At 39.1% G+C, this 19,733-nt stretch overlaps 1 protein-coding gene across 2 annotated transcripts; it reads right to left on the reverse strand.

Annotated features, from left to right (window-relative positions):
• Positions 1 to 139: 139 nt before the first annotated feature.
• Positions 140 to 18,789, reverse strand: tamm41 (TAM41 mitochondrial translocator assembly and maintenance homolog). Of its 2 annotated transcripts, none has more exons than XM_077204555.1 (8): positions 18,413 to 18,789; positions 17,149 to 17,331; positions 15,710 to 15,802; positions 9,359 to 9,509; positions 5,807 to 5,952; positions 4,404 to 4,569; positions 825 to 887; positions 140 to 380 (listed from the first exon to the last, which is right to left on the reverse strand). In XM_077204555.1, the coding sequence occupies exons 1-8, from the start codon at positions 18,548 to 18,550 to the stop codon at positions 304 to 306; spliced, it is 1,017 nt and encodes a 338-aa protein (XP_077060670.1). In that variant the 5' UTR covers positions 18,551 to 18,789; the 3' UTR covers positions 140 to 303. The 2 variants fall into 2 exon arrangements, 1 of the variants encoding a protein (XP_077060670.1); XR_013195033.1 differs by having other exon boundaries at positions 333 to 380; positions 4,379 to 4,569; positions 18,413 to 18,754.
• Positions 18,790 to 19,733: the final 944 nt, after the last annotated feature.

The following is a 19,733-nucleotide window of genomic DNA, read 5'->3' on the forward strand; positions in this document are numbered from 1 at the left end:
AGCATTCTCATTGGTCGAGGTCAAGGGAATGAGATCAGCATGCATTATGCTAATGAGAGAGTGACGTCATAGTGTCCTTGCAACAGGTACAATGTGAAGGGGAAGTACGCAAATACACAAAAAACACACTTTACAAGAATATTTTTAGAAAAGTTTATTGACGTTTTCTTAGGAATATAGAGTATGAATGGATCCAGTCATTAGTTTAATGCTTCGACTGTTAATAAATATCAACTGTGGAAATATTACTATGTTTGACACAATTATGAGTTATTGTGAAATGTGTTTGGAAATAATTGTCAGTCACGAGGGTTTTCTACGCCAGCCTCTCCACATTTTCTGCAGCTTTCTTGCGCTGTATGACACTGTTTTGAAGAGACCTGTAAAACAAGTTTCAACATCAGTGTGTCAGTAATAAATGTAGAATCAATAAATGAAAACATTTATGCAAATCACAATTTCAGAAACACCAAAACTGATTCTTGAGTGCTAAGATGAAAGAATATTAAACTCCAGAATACAGATCAAACATCAAAGCAAGGAGGATTTCAGCTCCATTTACTGTAACAAAGAAAGGCTTACAGTACGAGCAAATTAAAAACATTTATAAATGTCTAATAAATATTCTGGTATTGTAAAAAAAAAAAAAAGATTCAAAAATTAAACTCATCCTTCTGTTATGCTTTCAGGACATGATTATATCATACTTTTGATCAAGAATAGAGAAAATCAAATGATTTTTTTCAACACATAAGTAATCAAAGTTTTGAAATGTTTGTCCCACATCTGAAGAATGAAGGATCAGATGAACTCTGAACTCTCACCCGCGGTGGCGATTCCTTTGGCACTCTGTGTTAGACTGGAGGTTTTCACTATCGATGAGATTCCTGTGAAAACAGTGTAATTATGTATGATAACAAATCATAATTTGGCAATTACAAGAAGTATATCAAGTAGGGATGCATAATATATAGGCCACCATATCAGTCAATATATGTTAATTTTTAATATTATCATTATCGGCCCGATGAGAAAATGTGGCCGATATATTAAAGCTGATAAATAATGCATTATTTCCTTCAGCTGAGACGCTTCAGATGTGACCGTTCATCAAGATGGTTTTGAACTGCTTGAAATATGATTGGAATCACTTCAAAAAAGGAAAATACAGTAAAGTGCAACAAGTCTGTCATATCGGGTACATAAAATAATAATGAGAACATGAGAGTTTTGTTTTTGCAATCAGGCTCTCAAAAAGTATATAAAAATTTGGATTCAGATTTATCCGCCAATATATCGGTTATTGGCTTTTAAATATAAAGATTTATCGGTTATTGGTATCGGCCAAAATGTTCATATCGGTGCATCCCTTATAACACGTCTTCTGCATGCAGAACTGCTGTCATTTTTAAAAGTTATTAGTGAATAAATATATATTCAATCTAAGTGTTACATAACTGAAAAGTGAAATAACGTAATTAAAAGAAAACGAGACGAGACGCAACGTAAATGCTGGTCATGTGATGATCACTATAATTAAATGTATAATGCAATATTGTCGATGAATAAAAAACTAGACTAAATGTGGTTTACAAATTAAAAACTATGCTAAAATGTCTTTCTTTTGTTTGAGCAGAACGAGACGAAATGTAATAACGTTATTTCGTCTCGTTTAGTCGCGTTATTATTATTATTTTGCAGTATTTCTGTTTCCTGTCTCACTTCAGGGGCTGCATCAGGTCATGCGTGCAGACGCAGATGACATCACTTCCTCAAGCGTTATTCAGCAGATGCAGCCGCGTGAGTTAGCGTAAACGACAACAAACAAAGTTAACTGACAAGAGAAAGTGTTTTGGGAGAAAAAGAAGAAATTACATTTGGTTTGGTCTATACTACTGGGTACTTACACTATATTGACTGGGTTAAACAGAATTGCATTACGAAAAAGAGACTAAAATACAATATCAATTGACTAAAACTAGACGAAAATAGTCATGGAATATTCTGACTAAAATGCTGAGACTTTTAGTCGACTGAACCTTGACTAGACTAAAAAGAGTATGAACGAGACTAAAACTAATAAAAGATAAAAAATGACAGCTTGACACAAAGACGAGACTAAAACTAAAATTAAAACAGGCCGCCGAAAACAACACTATACAGAAGTGGTCATTTCAGCGAAATCAAGGTTTCTCACAGTGACTGACAGATAATAGTAATATTCTGGCGACTGTTAAGAGTGTATGTCAGTAGTGTCTCAGTGTAAGCACAGACACAGGCAGGTGTTGGTGAGAAACGCTGACGGTTATTATGACAATGAGACATGAGGGTGAGGCCGTGGAGAAACTCAACACCGACTAAACCCAGCCGGCCAGTTTGGTGAGTCTCTCCAAAACCACGGCTCACTCGCCCTCTCAGTCATCTCGTGTCAAACGCTGTAAAGTAGACCCAACTCTCGAGCGTCGTGCAGTTCATGTGTTTATGAGACCCTGATGTACTCACGGCAAACTTCTTTACGTTCTTGGCTCACGGGTAAAAACACGTTGGCAGTGATGTTCTGTTAGTGAACATCCCTCATACGCTTAGATGAATATGTAAATGTGTTCTGCGCTTTCCTCTCAATAACAAAATAAACACCATGAAAATGAGAAACCAGTACAGATGCACTGATATGAACATTTTGGTTGATAACCGATAATTCTTCATATTTGATAGCTGATAACCGATATATTGGCTGATAAATCTAAATACAGATTTGTATATCATTTTTGAGAGCCTGATAACAAAAACAAACGTCTCAACATTAAAATCTATATAATGATATTCTCAGTATAATTTTATGTAGCCGATATGACAGACTTGTGTTGCACTTTACTGTATTTTCCTTTCTTGAAGTGATTTCAATCATATTTCAAGCAGTTCAAAACCATCATGTTGAACAGTCGCATCTGAAGAGTCTCAGCTGGAGGAAATAATGCACTATTTATGTTATTCGTGTTTTTACTCGCGTCTGAACCTCGACCGACTGAACAGAAGAAATAAACTGGAGACGATTTACACCTCAAAGGATGCGGAGCCTCAGAGACACACCCACATATTACATCATCGCCACGGACCAATGGGAGTGCAGAGGTGTTTACCTGTCGGAGCGAACTATTCCCGGAAGGTTTTGGCCTGATTTTGTTGGAAATTATGTCCGTTTGTTCTTCAGTTTCGCTCACACAGCCATTCAAGTCTTTGATCTGTAAAATTTTTAATGTTTTTAAAAGTTTTTTTCTGCTCACCAAGGCTGCATTTATTTGATTAAAAATAAAATATAAATATATATTGTAAAATATTATGAAAATTTAAAATGACTGTTTTCTGTTTTAATATCTTTTAAAATGTAATTTATTCCTGTGATCAAATCTGAATTTTCAGCATCATTACTCCAGTCTTCAGTGTCACATGATCCTTCAGAAATCACTATAATATGATGATTTGATGCTCAAGAAACATTTATGATTATTATCAATGTTGAAAACAGTTTTTTTTTAAGATTATTTGATGAATAGAAAGTTGAAAAGAACAGCATTTATCTGAAATAGAATCTTTTGTAACATTATAAACATCTTTACTGTCACTTTTCATCAATTTAATTCATCCTTGATGAATGAAAGTATTGATTTATTTTATTTCTTTCCCCCCCAAAAAACAAATTCGTACTGAACCCAAACTTTTGAACGGTAGTGTTTAATGTTACAAAAGCTTTTTAATTCAAATAAATGCTGTTCTTTTGAACTTTCTATTCGTCAAAGAATCCTGAAATAAAAATGTGCACAACTTTTTTCAACACTGATAATATTCATAAATGTTTCTTGAGCATCAAATCATCATATTATAGTGATTTCTGAAGGATCATGTGACACTGAAGACTGGAGTAATGATGCTGAAAATTCAGCTTTGATTACAGGAATAAATTACACTTTACTAGATATTCACATAGAAAACAGCTGATTTACATTCTAATAATATTTCACAATATTACTGTTTTGTTTTTTTAAATCCAGCCTTGGTGAGCAGAAGAGACTCTTTCAAAAACATTTAAAATCTTGCCGATCCAAAACCTTTGACTAGTAGTGTATATATATATATATATATTTATATTTATATATACACACACACACACACATCAGGGTCTGGTTGTTATAGCGTATACACACACACACACACACATCAGAGTCTGGTTGTTGTAGTGTATACACACACACACACACACACACACACACACCAGGGTCTGGTTGTTGTAGCGTATACACACACACACACCCACACACACATCAGGGTCTGGTTGTTGTAGCGTATATACACACACACACACACACACACACACACACACTAGGGTCATGTTGTTGTAGCGTCACCTTGCTGTACGACGGATCCGCAGTCCGGGTCCTGTGCCACTTGCAGGAGGATCTCCTCCACGTCCCGGTTCTTGCCGGGCCGGTCCACCAGAGCCGTGATCTTCTGCTGGAGCGAGCGCGGGAGAGCCATGAGCTGCGTGAACTGGCCCTCGGGGCTCTTATCCACCTGACACACGCAGATCAACAGGTTAGTTGGGTTAATAACGGATCACACATCACACATGCAGGTCGTTTTGAGCCCTCTCAGTGTGTTTGCTCATCTCAGTCATGATCGCTGTTATCCGTGTTTGACAAGCTTGTGATTTTTGCTAAATTGATTGTTTTATAGGGGTGTAACAATATAGCAGAATACAAAAATGCTTCAATATGTATTGTGTAGTTCACCCACAATGAAAATTCAATGAAAAAAAATTCACGTTTTTTCCGAGTTATAGTGTCAGTCGTACATTAAACTACTATATATAATGTATAATAATGCAATTTGTGGGTCACATTAATATTGTTTTATTTTTGTGTTTGACAAGCTTGTGATTTTTGCTATGTTAATTGTTTAATTGTCTTTTGTTTGCACCACCACACTGACCTCCAAACAACATTATGTACTGTATAGGTTTTCCTTTTTTTAATTCCTGAGCGTTTACTTGTCTTTAATAATGCTTGAAATTTATATTAGTTAGGCTAGTTGTTTTTCTATGGTGTTTTTAAACCAAAGGCCTTACGCAAGTGTTATAGCCTGTTGATTTTTGTTAAGCTACAATTGAATGTTTTGCAATAAGACTAGATGTGAATGATATCCAAGTTTTTGTTGTTGTTTTTTTACCTTATAGGAATCGAAATTAGGAATCGATAAGTTTCTTATCCCTACTTTCGAACCCTACTTTCAAACAATCTCTAAGCTCTCCAGTAGCTCACTATAAAAAGCGATAAAAAAAATGATGTATTATGAATTTTTACGGCAGGACAGGTAATTTGTTGAGGTCAATTTGAAAAGAAAGACCACACGCCTGCGCACATATATATTCAAACGCAATACCTATAGACTAAACACGTAATATACATGTAAACACCGTCAGTGTTTGCACAGATTCACGTTTTTGAAGTTTGCGCGGAGATAACTTTTTTTAAAACTTTTTTTAAAAAGTTAATAACTAATGATCTTTTCAACGGAAGTGAATCAATCAAAACTAACTTTAGCTGGACAATAACCTTATTCTAGGGATGCTGTAAAGCCAAACAATCTCTGTTACTGTAATTTCCTATTATCACTGTGAAGCTGATTTGAAACAGTCTATATTGACTTGACTTGACCTGACCTAGGGATGACCCAGGTATGAGCGAGTGAATCTGCCTGATATCAGAGGAATAATCCCCAGGGATTGTCCTGTAACAGAGGAGTGTCTCACCTCGAGCCGGCCCTGCTGAGGCTTGTACACCACCTGAGGACACTCCTGAAGTATCCTGCTGTATAACCTGCGGAAGTCATCCATGTTGTCTTTCACGATGTTGGAGACCTTGGCTTTATCCTCGCCGATCACCATCCTGAAATCCCCTACAGTCACACAGAAGACAAGCAATAAAATACATACGCATAGATATCAACGTACTTCCACATTGGATTACATTAAGAATTGCAAAAGGTTTTATATTTATTACAAGCTTACTGAAAAGCTATGTTAAAAAAATATGCAAATTAGGTATTGTTTAATTAAATATGCATTGATTTGCATCCATTTTCAAAACAGAAATTTGAGCATTGGATAAAGCCAGGTTAAAAATACTTGTTTTATTTGAATGACATATTAATCCTCTGGTGCTGCTCGTGTTTTTGTTGTTGTTTATCAATTAAATGAATGTATTATATTTTAGTTTGACCATGTTTCTTTGTTTACTTAATATTTTGCATTTTTAGGTGATTTTATGGTAGTAAATTATATTTGTGCAGTAGTTATGATCCATTTATTTAGTTTTTGAGCAAAGACTTAGACGTTCATAAATCTTGAATGCTTTGTAGTTTCAAAGTTCTTCTTTTTGAAGACGACACTTGGCAGATTATTGCTGAAGTGAACAAAAGTTTATAACCCTCTAGTGCACTTCAGTCATTTTTTACCAAAAAATGTTACGCTTTGGCACATGCTGTGTGAACAACCTTCGAAAATGTTAAATGGTCCCGAAAAAAAACAGTCACTCTTGTTTTGTTTGTGGTCAAAAATGAGCGGATTGGAAATGAATGGGAGGTGAATTTAATCTAGGGGAAGCGTTTGGTACTGCAGCCAAACACACTGACTAAAAGCTCATTTCTTAGGATATCAAACTTAAATTTGGAACACATCGTGTTTGTTATTTATTTATTTTCTCACAGTTTGAGAGTAAACTTGGTATGAAACATTTTGATTAAAAAAAAGATGGTATTATTGTGCATTTATTATAACAATAAATGTATGAAGTTCACTTTTTTAAACTATTCTTCACTTCAGTAATAATCTGCCAAGTGTCTTTTCTTTAAAAATAGATCAAACTTCAGTCTGTGATCCAAAGCACTCCAGACAATGCTCAAAAACTGAATTAATGGATTATAACCAGGGTTTGAAATAAACACCCGCCACATGCATGTAAAATGAACTATGGTGGTAACGCTGTCAAATCACTAGCCAATTTGGCGGGTTAGTTATTATCTTTACTCACTTTGCTGGAGAAGTTAGTGTAAACCAAATCTGCGCAGATTTAGCTCAAATACTCGTGATTCATCATGATATATATTGCACAGAATCTGCTCATATCTGGCTGACTTGAACACACACGTCACTGCTATTTTGTTTACAGTCTATGGTCACTACGCATCAAATAACGGTGCGCTTGTTCATTTGCATTGAAGCAATAGCGAAGATTATAAAGCATTTGGTGAACAGAAAAGGTGTTCTTTGTACATTTTTTGATGTTCTTTGTACTGTATTAATCTGTCCACCTAAAATATATTTCTGGTGATGAGGATGAAAGAGGAAGGGATGAGATGCTGGGTGACAGGATTTTGTTTAAATAAGAAATTAAGGTATGAAATCTAAATTTTATAATAACTTCTACTAGCCAAAAAAAAGGAAGAAATGAACCAGATTAGCTGCGCCACAGTTTTTATGTGTGTGTATATTTTTGTCTGTGTGTGTGTGTAATAGAAGAGTTTGGTGTGTGTGTGTAATAGAAGAGTTTGGTGTGTGTGTGTATGCGTGCGTGCGTGCGTGTGTGTGTAATAGAAGAGTTAGGTGTGTGTGTGTGTGTGTAATAGAAGAGTTAGGTGTGTGTGTAATAGAAGAGTTAGGTGTGTGTGTAATAGAAGAGTTAGGTGTGTGTGTTTGCCAGTGCGTGTGTGTGTGTGTGTGTAATAGAAGACTTAGGTGTGTGTGTGTGTAATAGAAGAGTTAGGTGTGTGTGTGTGTGTGTGTGTGTGTGTGTATGTGTAATAGAAGACTTAGGTGTGTGTGTGTGTAATAGAAGAGTTAGGTGTGTGTGTGTGTGTGTGTGTGTGTGTGTGTGTGTGTGTGTGTGTGTGTGTGTGTGTGTGTGTGTGTGCGCGTGTGTGTGTGTGTGTGTAATAGAAGAGTTAGGTGTGTGTGTGTGTGTGTGTGTGTAATAGAAGAGTTAGGTGTGTGTGTGTGTGTGTGTGTGTGTGTAATAGAAGAGTTAGGTGTGTGTGTGTGTGTGTGTAATAGAAGAGTTAGGTGTGTGTGTGTGTGTGTAATAGAAGAGTTAGGTGTGTGTGTGTGTGTGTGTGTGTGTGTAATAGAAGAGTTAGGTGTGTGTGTGTGTGTGTGTGTGTGTGTGTGTGTGTGTAATAGAAGAGTTAGATGTGTGTGTGTGTGTGTGTGTGTGTAATAGAAGAGTTAGAAGAGTTAGATGTGTGTGTGTGTGTGTGTAATAGAAGAGTTAGGTGTGTGTGTGTGTGTGTAATAGAAGAGTTAGGTGTGTGTGTGTGTGTGTAATAGAAGAGTTAGGTGTGTGTGTGTGTGTGTGTGTGTGTGTAATAGAAGAGTTAGGTGTGTGTGTGTGTGTGTGTGTGTGTGTGTGTAATAGAAGAGTTAGATGTGTGTGTGTGTGTGTGTGTAATAGAAGAGTTAGAAGAGTTAGATGTGTGTGTGTGTGTGTGTAATAGAAGAGTTAGATGTGTGTGTGTGTGTGTGTAATAGAAGAGTTAGATGTGTGTGTGTGTGTGTGTGTGTGTAATAGAAGAGTTAGATGTGTGTGTGTGTGTGTGTGTGTGTAATAGAAGAGTTAGATGTGTGTGTGTGTGTGTGTGTGTGTAATAGAAGAGTTAGATGTGTGTGTGTGTGTGTGTGTGTGTGTAATAGAAGAGTTAGATGTGTGTGTGTGTGTGTGTGTGTGTGTAATAGAAGAGTTAGATGTGTGTGTGTGTGTGTGTGTGTGTGTAATAGAAGAGTTAGATGTGTGTGTGTGTGTGTGTGTGTGTGTAATAGAAGAGTTAGATGTGTGTGTGTGTGTGTGTGTGTGTGTGTGTGTGTGTGTGTGTGTGTGTGTGTGTGTGTGTGTAATAGAAGAGTTAGGTGTGTGTGTGTGTGTGTGTGTGTGTGTGTGTGTGTGTGTAATAGAAGAGTAAGGTGTGTGTGTGTGAGTGTGTGTGTGTGAGTGTGTGTGTGTGTGTGTGTAATAGAAGAGTCAGGTGTGTGTGTGTGTGTGTAATAGAAGAGTCAGGTGTGTGTGTGTGTGTGTAATAGAAGAGTCAGGTGTGTGTGTGTGTGTGTGTGTGTGTAATAGAAGAGTTAGGTGTGTGTGTGTGTGTGTGTGTGTGTGTGTGTGTGTAATAGAAGAGTTAGGTGTGTGTATGTGTGTGTGTGTGTGTGTGTAATAGAAGAGTTAGGTGTGTGTAAAGCTCCTGAAGGGGAGATTTCTGACTGAAAAAACAAACACAGATTAGAGTAGAAATGTAACTGCGTGTGAGAAAGCCTCACCGGAGTAGGACAGTCCTGCTATCTGCAGGAACAGCTCTTCCTCGGAGAAGCTCTCGGGCAGCATGAGGAACGAAGCGGTCACGGCACTCTTCAAGTTCCCTACGAGAGCAGATCGCAGTTTCCCACTGTCACTCTGCAGCAGAACTCGAACCTGTGGAGAACACCAGACTCACACTTCAGGAGAACATGACGTATCTGACACTGACAACATCACGCACACAGTCAACCCAACGCTTATTCAGACGCCTTCAACATTTATCACATTAGCACACTTTATTTACTGTCGCACACATGAATTATGTTGAATATCTGTCAGCTGTTAAATTTAACTACACAATTAGATAATACCAGTTTAGCTCAACCAATCACCAAGCAATGCTTCATGTTGTTCATTCTGTGATGTAAAAAGGTGCATTAGCACTTAAAGGGGAACTATGCAGTTTTTTAGCTTAACTGAACAGCTTTGGAGTTATTGGAATGGTTATATGACACTTTTCGGGTTGAATGTTGGTCGTCTCGAAAACAAAGAAACAAAAAAAAACGAAGAAAGCGTGGTCGGAAGAGACTAGGAAAAGGAAAGGAGAATCTGACCGCGCAAGGAACCGCACAAGAGTGCCACTCGCTCAGGCTTTCACTGTTAAAGTTGATTCCTGCGATTATCATGAGAACAGTTGTCAATATCTCACATAATTATCAGGACATAAATAAGCCTACATATTGTAAATGGTGTAAATGAGCGCAATTTGCAAACCATTATGATAAATTGCAATAATCATGTCTAACGACATCATAACGGACAATGTTACGAAACAATGCAACGTACATGTAACTTTACTGATGTCATCTGGCATTTTGTAATGTTTACATTACACTCAAAAAACACTATAGGCCCCAGCGGTTTACAATAGGTGAGGCACGCCTCCCCTGGGGGCCGCCAAAGAGCCACTGGGGAGGCGCGACATGAGAAGAAAAAATAACTCTGTATGCAGCTCTATTAATATCGCAGGGCTTAAAGTATTCCGGCAACGCATGCGATACATGTTTGTATATGATCACGCTCTTATTCACGCAAATGCTTTTAAACCATTAATTCGCGACAAGACGAAAAGAGAATGCGCTGTCAGTGAATGTCCTCCTGACACTCACACACACACACACACACACACACACACAGAAAGACACGCGCCAGTATCGAGTTCTCTTTCGCGCTTGAACGATGTCATGAAACTGCACATGGAACATGGACAGAGGTGATCCAAACGCAGGCTTTATTAAGAGGAGAATCCAGAGACAGGTACAAGGAAACAGGCAGGGGTCAAAACCAGGTAAGCAGTCCAAACAAACATCAAATCCGTGCAGGGATAAGGCAAACGGGAAGCCGGGAACAGGCAGATAATCAAGGAACCGAAACACTAGAATACAAGGAAACTGGAACAAGGCTAGGTAATGCAGTCAGACACATACAAACACTTACAATACTGAGCCCTGAACAAAGGGAAAACTCAGGCTTAAATCAGGGACGCTCAATCTAAAACAGGTGCAACAAATAAACCATAATCAGTCCAGGGTGAAACATAATGGAAACAATAAACTAGGAAGGAGTGCCCTCCAGAGGCTCAAGCGGGCACTCCAGCCGAATATCGTCACATAACCCCCCCTCTAAGGAGCGGCTTCCAGACGCTCCTAAGAGCTCCGGAGGGAGGTCGACGGGGGATGGGATGGAGGGCCAGGCCCGTGGAGAGGCAGGGGGCCAGGCCCATGGAGAGACCTGGGGCCTGGAGACCAGAGCAGGGCAAGAGACCACGGGGAGGCACGCTCCGCAAGTAGCCAGGGCGGAGCATGCTTGGCAGGAAGACAGGCTGGAGCATAAGTGACAGGAGAACAGGACAGAGTACACATAACACAGGACCAGGGCAGAGTACACTTAACAGGGGACCAAGACGTGGGGAGCACAGGGCTGGACAGGACCAGTGACATGGTAAGCTCAGGCGAAGGTGGTTGTGCAAAGGTCCATGTAGGCACCACCTCCATGACCCTCTCAGGTGTAGGTGGTAGTGCAAGGGTCCACGTAGATGCCACCTCCATGGCCCTCTTAGGGTACCTATTGCCCCCCCCAAAAAAGTTCATGGGGAAATTGAAAGCTAAAGCCTCCGGGCTGGAAACCGCTACTGGAAAAGGCTCCCGAAGCTTGAGAGGCGCAGGTAAGGCGAGGCGCAGAGGCGGGGCCGGCAGGGCGAGGCGTCTGGGAACACCCACCGGAGCCTGGCGAACCAAACGAGTCCTCCTCCTCCTGCGACGGCGAGTCACTGGGCTTGATACACTGACTTGACTGGATTCACTCATTTGGCTCGACTCATTTGATTCACTCGACTTGGTACTAGATTCACTTGACACGGCACTAGATTCACTTGACACGGCACTAGATTCACTTGACTCGGGACTTGACTCACTTGACTCGGCGGCACTTGACTCACTTGACTCGGCGGCACTTGACTCACTTGACTCGGCGGCACTTGACTCACTTGACTCGGCGGCACTTGACTCACTTGACTCGGCGGCACTTGACTCACTTGACTCGGCGGCACTTGACTCACTTGACTCGGCGGCACTTGACTCACTTGACTCGGCGGCACTTGACTCACTTGACTCGGCGGCACTTGACTCACTTGACTCGGCGGCACTTGACTCACTTGACTCGGCGGCACTTGACTCACTTGACTCGGCGGCACTTGACTCACTTGACTCGGCGGCACTTGACTCACTTGACTCGGCGGCACTTGACTCACTTGACTCGGCGGCACTTGACTCACTTGACTCGGCGGCACTTGACTCACTTGACTCGGCGGCACTTGACTCACTTGACTCGGCGGCACTTGACTCACTGGCACTTGACTCACTTGAATCGGCGGCACTTGACTCACTTGAATCGGCGGCACTTGACTCACTTGAATCGGCGGCACTTGACTCACTTGAATCGGCGGTACTTGACTCACTTGATTCGGCGGTACTTGACTCGGCACTTGACTCACTTGACTCGGCACTTGACTCACTTGACTCGGCACTTGACTCACTTGACTCGGCACTTGACTCACTTGACTCACTTGACTCACTTGATTCAGCTGGCACGTGCTCAGACTCAGTAGAAAACTCTTGAGGCAGGAATATAACGGAGCTTACGTGAAGTGTTAGAACGTCGGGATTCACATGTTGCGTGGATACGGCGGACCCTTTACGAAGCGCTGGTTCAACTGGGCTTTCATGTAGCGCAAACTCGGCGGAGCACTTGTGATGCGCTGGTTCACCGGGAGACAATTGATGCGTGGATTCAGTGGGTACCTTGTAAAGTGGCGAATCGTCGGGTCCTTTGTGAAGCAAAAGTTTCAAAAAATCCACAGTAAAAGCCGAACCGCTCATGGAAAGGGCCAGGTCAATATATTGGGTTAGAGTCCAGCTTGAACACGGAAATGGTATAGCAGAGCCGAGCGGTTCAGACAGTCCTCCCTGAAAGAGCATCATCAAACAGAAATCATTCAAGTAGGACTGACGAGAGAGCTTCAAAAAATCTGTCACAAAAACCTTGAGAGGACGTTCTCCTTGACGGAGGCTTACGATCTGCGCTGTGGGATCCATATCGAGGTCCGTGTTCCTCTCAGCCGCTGGATCAGTTGTGGCTCAGTATTCTGTCATGAAACTGCACATGGAACATGGACAGAGGTGATCCAAACGCAGGCTTTATTAAGAGGAGAATCCAGAGACAGGTACTAGGAAACAGGCAGGGGTCAAAACCAGGTAAGCAGTCCAAACAAACATCAAATCCGTGCAGGGATAAGGCAAACGGGAAACCGGGAACAGGCAGATAATCAAGGAACCGAAACACTAGAATACAAGGAAACTGGAACAAGGCTAGGTAATGCAGTCAGACACATACAAACACTTACAATACTGAGCCCTGAACAAAGGGAAAACTCAGGCTTAAATCAGGGACGCTCAATCTAAAACAGGTGCAACAAATAAACCATAATCAGTCCAGGGTGAAACATAATGGAAACAATAAACTAGGAAGGAGTGCCCTCCAGAGGCTCAAGCGGGCACTCCAGCCGCAGATCGTCACAAACGAAGAATAACCCACACATTTGTGCCAAAATGTCAGTTTTGGCGAGTATCCTCACAAGAACAGTCTTAAATGAGTTAAATAAAATCTTAAATAGAAGTAAAGAGAAGTGAGAGAATGAGATGCGGGCGATCTTAAAGTGACAGCGGCACTCATTCTCTGTCAGTAAAGTTAACCAAAGAACAAAGGGAACAGAGAAAATTACTCACTGCTTTTGACTAAAGAACGCTTGTAGCTTTAATAAGGTTTAATCTATATTTCATTTATAATTTATGCAGTGAGAACTGCTTTATAACTTTATTCAATTTCTGTATATTTCATACCTGTTAGACAGGAAAGGTAGCCTACAGGGAAATATGACATTTATTATGGTTTTAAGTGAGGATTGTTTTAAGTTAACTTAAATTAGAAGTTGTTATATTTTTTGAAGCCTAATAAATGTTTAAAATTTTGGGGGAAATCATTTTCATGGGGACATCAGTAGCTATATTAATGTCAGTGATAATGGCCTTTATTCATAAAAAGGTGCCATAAAAAAATTCAGACTCAGGACTTTAGCTCCCGATATCGGTAATTGTGTGTAAAGCGTGTATTAGCTTTAAAATGCATCGTTTCCTTTTCCCAAGTCAACAAAAGTCAGCATTAAGGGATGAGACAGGACCCATCAAAAAACGAAGGAAATATGATCCTGAGTAGTCAGGGTCCGAAGCTGCACCTCTGCCGCAGTGTGTGATCTGCAAGGAGGTGCTAGCAAATGATTGCATGAGACCATGCAAACTTCGGCGTCACATTCAAACTAAGCACACGAATTTAGTGAACAAGCCAGTTGAGTTTTTTGAGAGGAAACCTCATGATTTGCAGTCACAAAAAAGCATAATACAGTTGTTTGGCACTATTAACATAAAGGCGGCAGAAGCATCTTATCGTGTCACGTATAGCGAAGGCAGGCAAACCCCATAACATCGGCGAAACACTGCTACTCGTTGCATTGCACATGTTAAGCATCAAGCATGTTTTGTTGACTTGTGGTTAGGCTTACTGATGTTCAGTGATTTTAAAAGTACCTTAATTAGGCCTCCATACAGTTGGAAATGATTTGCTGTTGCAAAGAATAGTTTATGAATGCACTTTTTAAAAAGTTGTGGAAATAAAATGTCGTCAAATACAATATTAAAAATATTTAGATTTTGTCAGTTTTTATTGAAACTCACCATTTCCTGCCTGGAACACACAAAAGATGGCATTTACTGCAGAGGTGTGTGTGGGTTAGGGCAGGCGGGCGGGATTTTGGGGAAGGGGGGGCTCGGCTGTCCTAACCCACTGTAACGGGAGGCTCACATTAACCCAATTTGAAAACCCCTGCTATAGGCTATTGGCTATTTACTTGTAATTTAGCTGCAATCATGTACAAACGTTATAAGCCATCAAACGCGGTAGGATACTTTATTATTATGAAGTGCAGAGGCCGTGAGTGCAGATACGCTCTGCGTGAGTGGTATTTACGACAGTAACGTTAAATACAAGTACTGTACAGCGACTCTAGGGGGCGCTGTTTGACAAAAACGGAAATCCTGCATAGTGTGCCTTTAAAGACAAAACACTTCAGCAAAACATAATCAGGTCAAAGTATCGGAATCATTTTTGGTCCCAAAGTTTTACTGGTAGTCACTGTATGAAGAATATTTAGGTATAATATGTCACAGTTTACTTTATTTTGCTGTCCTCACTGACTATGAACTATAGTGTCCTGCACACACTAGTAAAAAAAATATTAAAATTTATATCTGGTGTCTCAATAATTTTGGGTTTGACTGTAAGTGCCCAAAATTAACCATGTCACTGCCAGCCAAGACATTTCTCGGGTTTCTTATTTTTCTCAGTTATTTTGCTTTATTTCCAGATTCAATCATAGTCTCGTTCTAGAGCTCGTTCACACATGCGCACTCTTCAAAAACGACGCTTTAAATCTCTTGACAAACTAAAAGACGTAAATGACGTTTGTATGTGTTCTAAATAAAAGATATAGATTGCACTGAATGTCATCTTGCTTATTTTGCTCAAGATCAGGATTTATTGAGTCCACGTGTCATGCAAACACTAAACTCTTCTAATCACAGGTCGAGATCTGTCGTTACACACACACACACACACACACACAACTCTGCGATGCTGTTTGCGAATGTCCAGTTGAACGATGGTTTGGGGAAACACCGACTCTTTGAACTGCTGATAACACTCACAGGTTTGTGTAATCGGCCTGCGACGTACAGCGTCTTCCAGTGGAGTAAATCATCGATCAGAGCTTCAGTGCTGATCACGCCGTACTTGATCAACTGCAAACACAACAGACGTCACAAACGGCATTTTGGTGAATTCCTCTCCGAGGCTGCATTTATCTGATCAAAAATACAGTAAAAACAGTGAAATATTATTCCAATGTAAAACAGCAGTTTTCTATGTGAAAATATAGTAAATTACTCCAGTCTTCAGTGTCCCACGATCCTTCAGAAATCAGTATAATATGATGATTTGATGCTCAAGAAACTATCAGTTATTTTTTCAGGATTCTTCAAAGAATAGAAAGTTCAAAAGAACAGCATTTATTTGAAATTGAATCTTATCCTACATTATAAATGTCTTTAAGGATTAGTTCACCTCAAAATGAAAATTTCCTAATAATTTGCCATCCAAGATATCCATGTCTTTCTTTCCTCTGTGGAAGAGAAAATAAGTTTTTTGAGGAAAACATTTCTGGATTTTTCTTTGAATAATGGACTTCAATGGTAACCAATGTTGGGAAGTCCAAATCAATGCAGTTTCAAAGATCTTTGATTTGCTTTAACGGACTGAGCACGATCGCAGCTGAGGAGGAGGGGCTTATCTCGCGAAACGATCGTACGTAGTTCCCGGCACGTTGCAGATCAGCTCAATCCAAACAATTGTAGTTAAAAAGTATGGTATAAAAAGTATATATTATATATATATATTTATATATAAATATATATATATATTTTTTTTTAATGACCCATCGTTTCGCTCGATAAGACTTTAAGATAAGATTTTTTTCCTCAAAAAAATGTATTTTCTCTTCCACTGAGGAAAGAAAGACATGGATATCTTGGATGGCATTGGGGTGAGTAAATTATTAGGAAATTTTCATCTTGAGGTGAATAATCCTTTAACTCTCACTTTTGATCAATTTAATGCATCTTTTCTTAACAAAATAATTTCTTTAGTCCTCCTGTGGAGAAAATCAAGTTTTTAATGTTGTTTATATGTCTATGTGGTGTTTTTAATATGCTTTAAGTCAATCCATGAGTAAATTCATAAGTCGACAGCATTGCTGAGTATTTTCTCCTTAAAACTGCAGTGAACCAAAGACAGTCTCAAAAACACGCTTTGAAATCGGTGGTGTTTCTGACGTCACAAACTACCTTGTAACCAATCAGATCAACGTGTGATCGTCAACGAGTTGATTTCTGAGCTGAGTGAGTGAGTGGAGGCGGGGCTCATTTGCATATTCATAGAACCGCGCATACTAAATGAGGCAAGGGTGTCGAGTTACATTCAAGATATTTTAAGGCAAAAAAAAACATTTAAATATGTCATTTTGATGATCAAAGATGAGTTTTAAGGGATAAAATGATTGACTACAGGGGGACGTGTGTAAGTTTGATACCCGGTCATCCACAGGAATCAGTGTGTTGAAGTAAACTCCGGCTCCACACTCGCTCTGGATTCTGCTGATGTGTTTCGGCCCCAGGAATCTGAGGAACGAGTAATGCCTGCGGTTCTCCATCAGGTTCAGGGTGTGCCATGTGACCGGATCGTCCACGGCAAACACGAAATCCAGCATGTTCCTCTGAAACACACAAAACACAAGCACTTATCAAGAATAAACACACACTACCAGTCAAAGTCTTTGGATCGGTAAGATTTTTAATGTTTTTTAAGAGTCTCTTCTGCTCACCAAGCCTGCATTTATTCTATTACAAATAAAATAAAATAAACAGTAATACTGTGAAATATTATTTTAAATGTAAAACAGCTGTTGTCTATGTGAATATATAGTAAAGTGTAATTTTTTTGGGGGGGGGAAATAAAATAAATAAATACTTTTATTCATCAAGGATTAATTAAATCAATTAAATGATAAAAAGTTACAGTAAAGACATTTATTACGTTACAAACGATTCTATTTCAACTAAATGCTGTTCTTTATAACTTTCTATTAATCAAAGAATCATGATTTTTTTTTACACAACTATTATTTTTGAGCATCAAATCAGGATATTAGAATGGTTTCTGAAGGATCATAGTCACACGATCTTTCAGAAATCATTAAACAGTCATTATTATCATCAATGTTGAAAACAGTTTTTTACATTTTTATTCCAGAATTATCTGATGAATATAAAGTTCAAAAGAACAGCATTTATTTGAAATAGAATCTTTTGTAACATTATAAGTGTCTTTACTGTAACTGTTGATCAATTTAATTCATCCTTGATGAATAAAAGTATTGATTTCTTTTATTTCTTCTCCCCCAAAATAAAAATTCTTACTGTCTCCAAACCTTTGAACAGTAGTGTTTGTTACAAAAGCTTTCTATTTCAGATGAATGCTGTTCTTTTTAAAATATATTAAAACAGATAATTAAACTGTCATAATATTTAATAATATTACTTTTTTACAATCAAATAAATGCGGTCTTGGTGAGCAGAAGAATCTTTTAAAAGCATTAAAAATCTTACCAATCCAAAACTTTTGACTGGTAGAGTAGTTCTTCTTGTTTGTACTCCATAACAGTAACTACACCATTGACTGATGATGATTCACCAGGGTTGATGTACTATATATTAGGCAGAAATTAATCTACTTTAATTGCAAGTGACAGACTTCCTTCAGATCATAACATGAGCATCACGTGAGGCGTTTCTTACCCTCATCTGACCTTGACAGCTTCCATTCTGCCTGAAAACCGCAGATCCATAAGCGAAGGCCAGACTGCAGTCCTGAGGAAACTGACTGAGGATCTTCCTGATGAAAACACTGTTTTTCTGAAGAGCTGGAAGAGTCATAGCGGAGAATAAACACACAAACTCGTGTTTACATGGCGTTCAGAGCTACAACACCTCACTGTTCCCCGCTGGAACTCACAGGCATGATGTTAATGACGAATATTATTTATAGTTATATTGATAACTAATTGATTTTTTTCTTCTGAATCATTTAAAGATGTTAGCTGCAGATACTTTAGACTGGTAGTTTCACCGTCGAGCTCTGAAGAGTGTCGGTGTTCAGTTGATAGTTCGCGGGCGCCACCGTGCGGTCTGGTGCTGCAAATCAACCAGATTTATTAAAGGGACAGTTCACCCAAAAATGAAGATTTTTGTCACAATTTACTCACACTGAAGTTGTTCCAACGTCGTATGAGTTTCTTTCTTCTGTTGAACACAAAATATTGTATTTTAAAGAAGCCCCTTGGTATTTTTTTCCTACTATGGAAGTTAATAGCGGCCGTCAAATGTCTGGTTTAGCAACATTCTTCAAAATATATTATTTTGTGTTCAACAGAAGAAAGAAACTCATACGGCTTTGGAACATCTTGAGTGTGAGTAAATGATGACAAAAATCTTCATTTTTTGGGTGAACTGTTTATTAAACTGACGAGGCACGCCGAGTGACGGATGACGCAAAATCCCACCAAACACCATCCCGAGTTCCCGACTGGTCTAAATAAACACTGAACTGCCCATAATTAATTAACCCAACTGATACAGTATGTGGTAAAATGTGTTCTTTACAGTCTAAAACTAATAATAAATCTATTCGGTCTCTATTTTTAAAGGAGGTTGTCACCAAATCTTGCTCTACCTTGATTGGGAAAGTGTTTGGTTATTACCTCATAAGTTTTTTGTTACAAACAAGGTGAAAGAAATTTCTTTCGTGATAATGCACCTGTCAAACATTTCCTTAGTAAGTTTAAGAAAGACATTGATGCTGTTTTTGCTCTTTGCACTGCGAAACAGGCCTACACATCTTCTGGTATTCGTGTGAAAAATGTATGTTTATTAAGGAAAAAGTTGCCTTTGATTTGCATTTTGAAAATGTAGTTTTGGGATATTTGAAGTATGATAAGAGTCAATCTCTTATCATACTTCAAATATCCCAAAACTACATTTTACATTTCAGAATAAGTCAAATTTTACATTCATAAGTGTAAGTTTTCTAACAAAATCCATATTTCTCAGTAGCCTTTAA

Source organism: Siphateles boraxobius, unplaced genomic scaffold, assembly GCF_051911475.1.
Source record: "Siphateles boraxobius isolate OS27281-9 unplaced genomic scaffold, OSU_SipBor_1 5, whole genome shotgun sequence".
NCBI lineage: Eukaryota > Metazoa > Chordata > Actinopteri > Cypriniformes > Leuciscidae > Siphateles > Siphateles boraxobius.

Bases quoted from the DNA above. Each gene is read 5' to 3' on its own strand.
- tamm41 (XM_077204555.1), bottom strand. From the start codon at position 18,550: ATGACTCTTCCAGCTCTTCAGAAAAACAGTGTTTTCATCAGGAAGATC. The intron at 17,332-18,412 runs GTAAGAAACGCC...TGTGTGTTTCAG, and splicing joins GCTGTCAAGGTCAGATGAGG to AGGAACATGCTGGATTTCGT. The intron at 4,570-5,806 runs GTGAGACACTCC...TGCGTGTGTCAG, and splicing joins CTCAGCAGGGCCGGCTCGAG to GTGGATAAGAGCCCCGAGGG.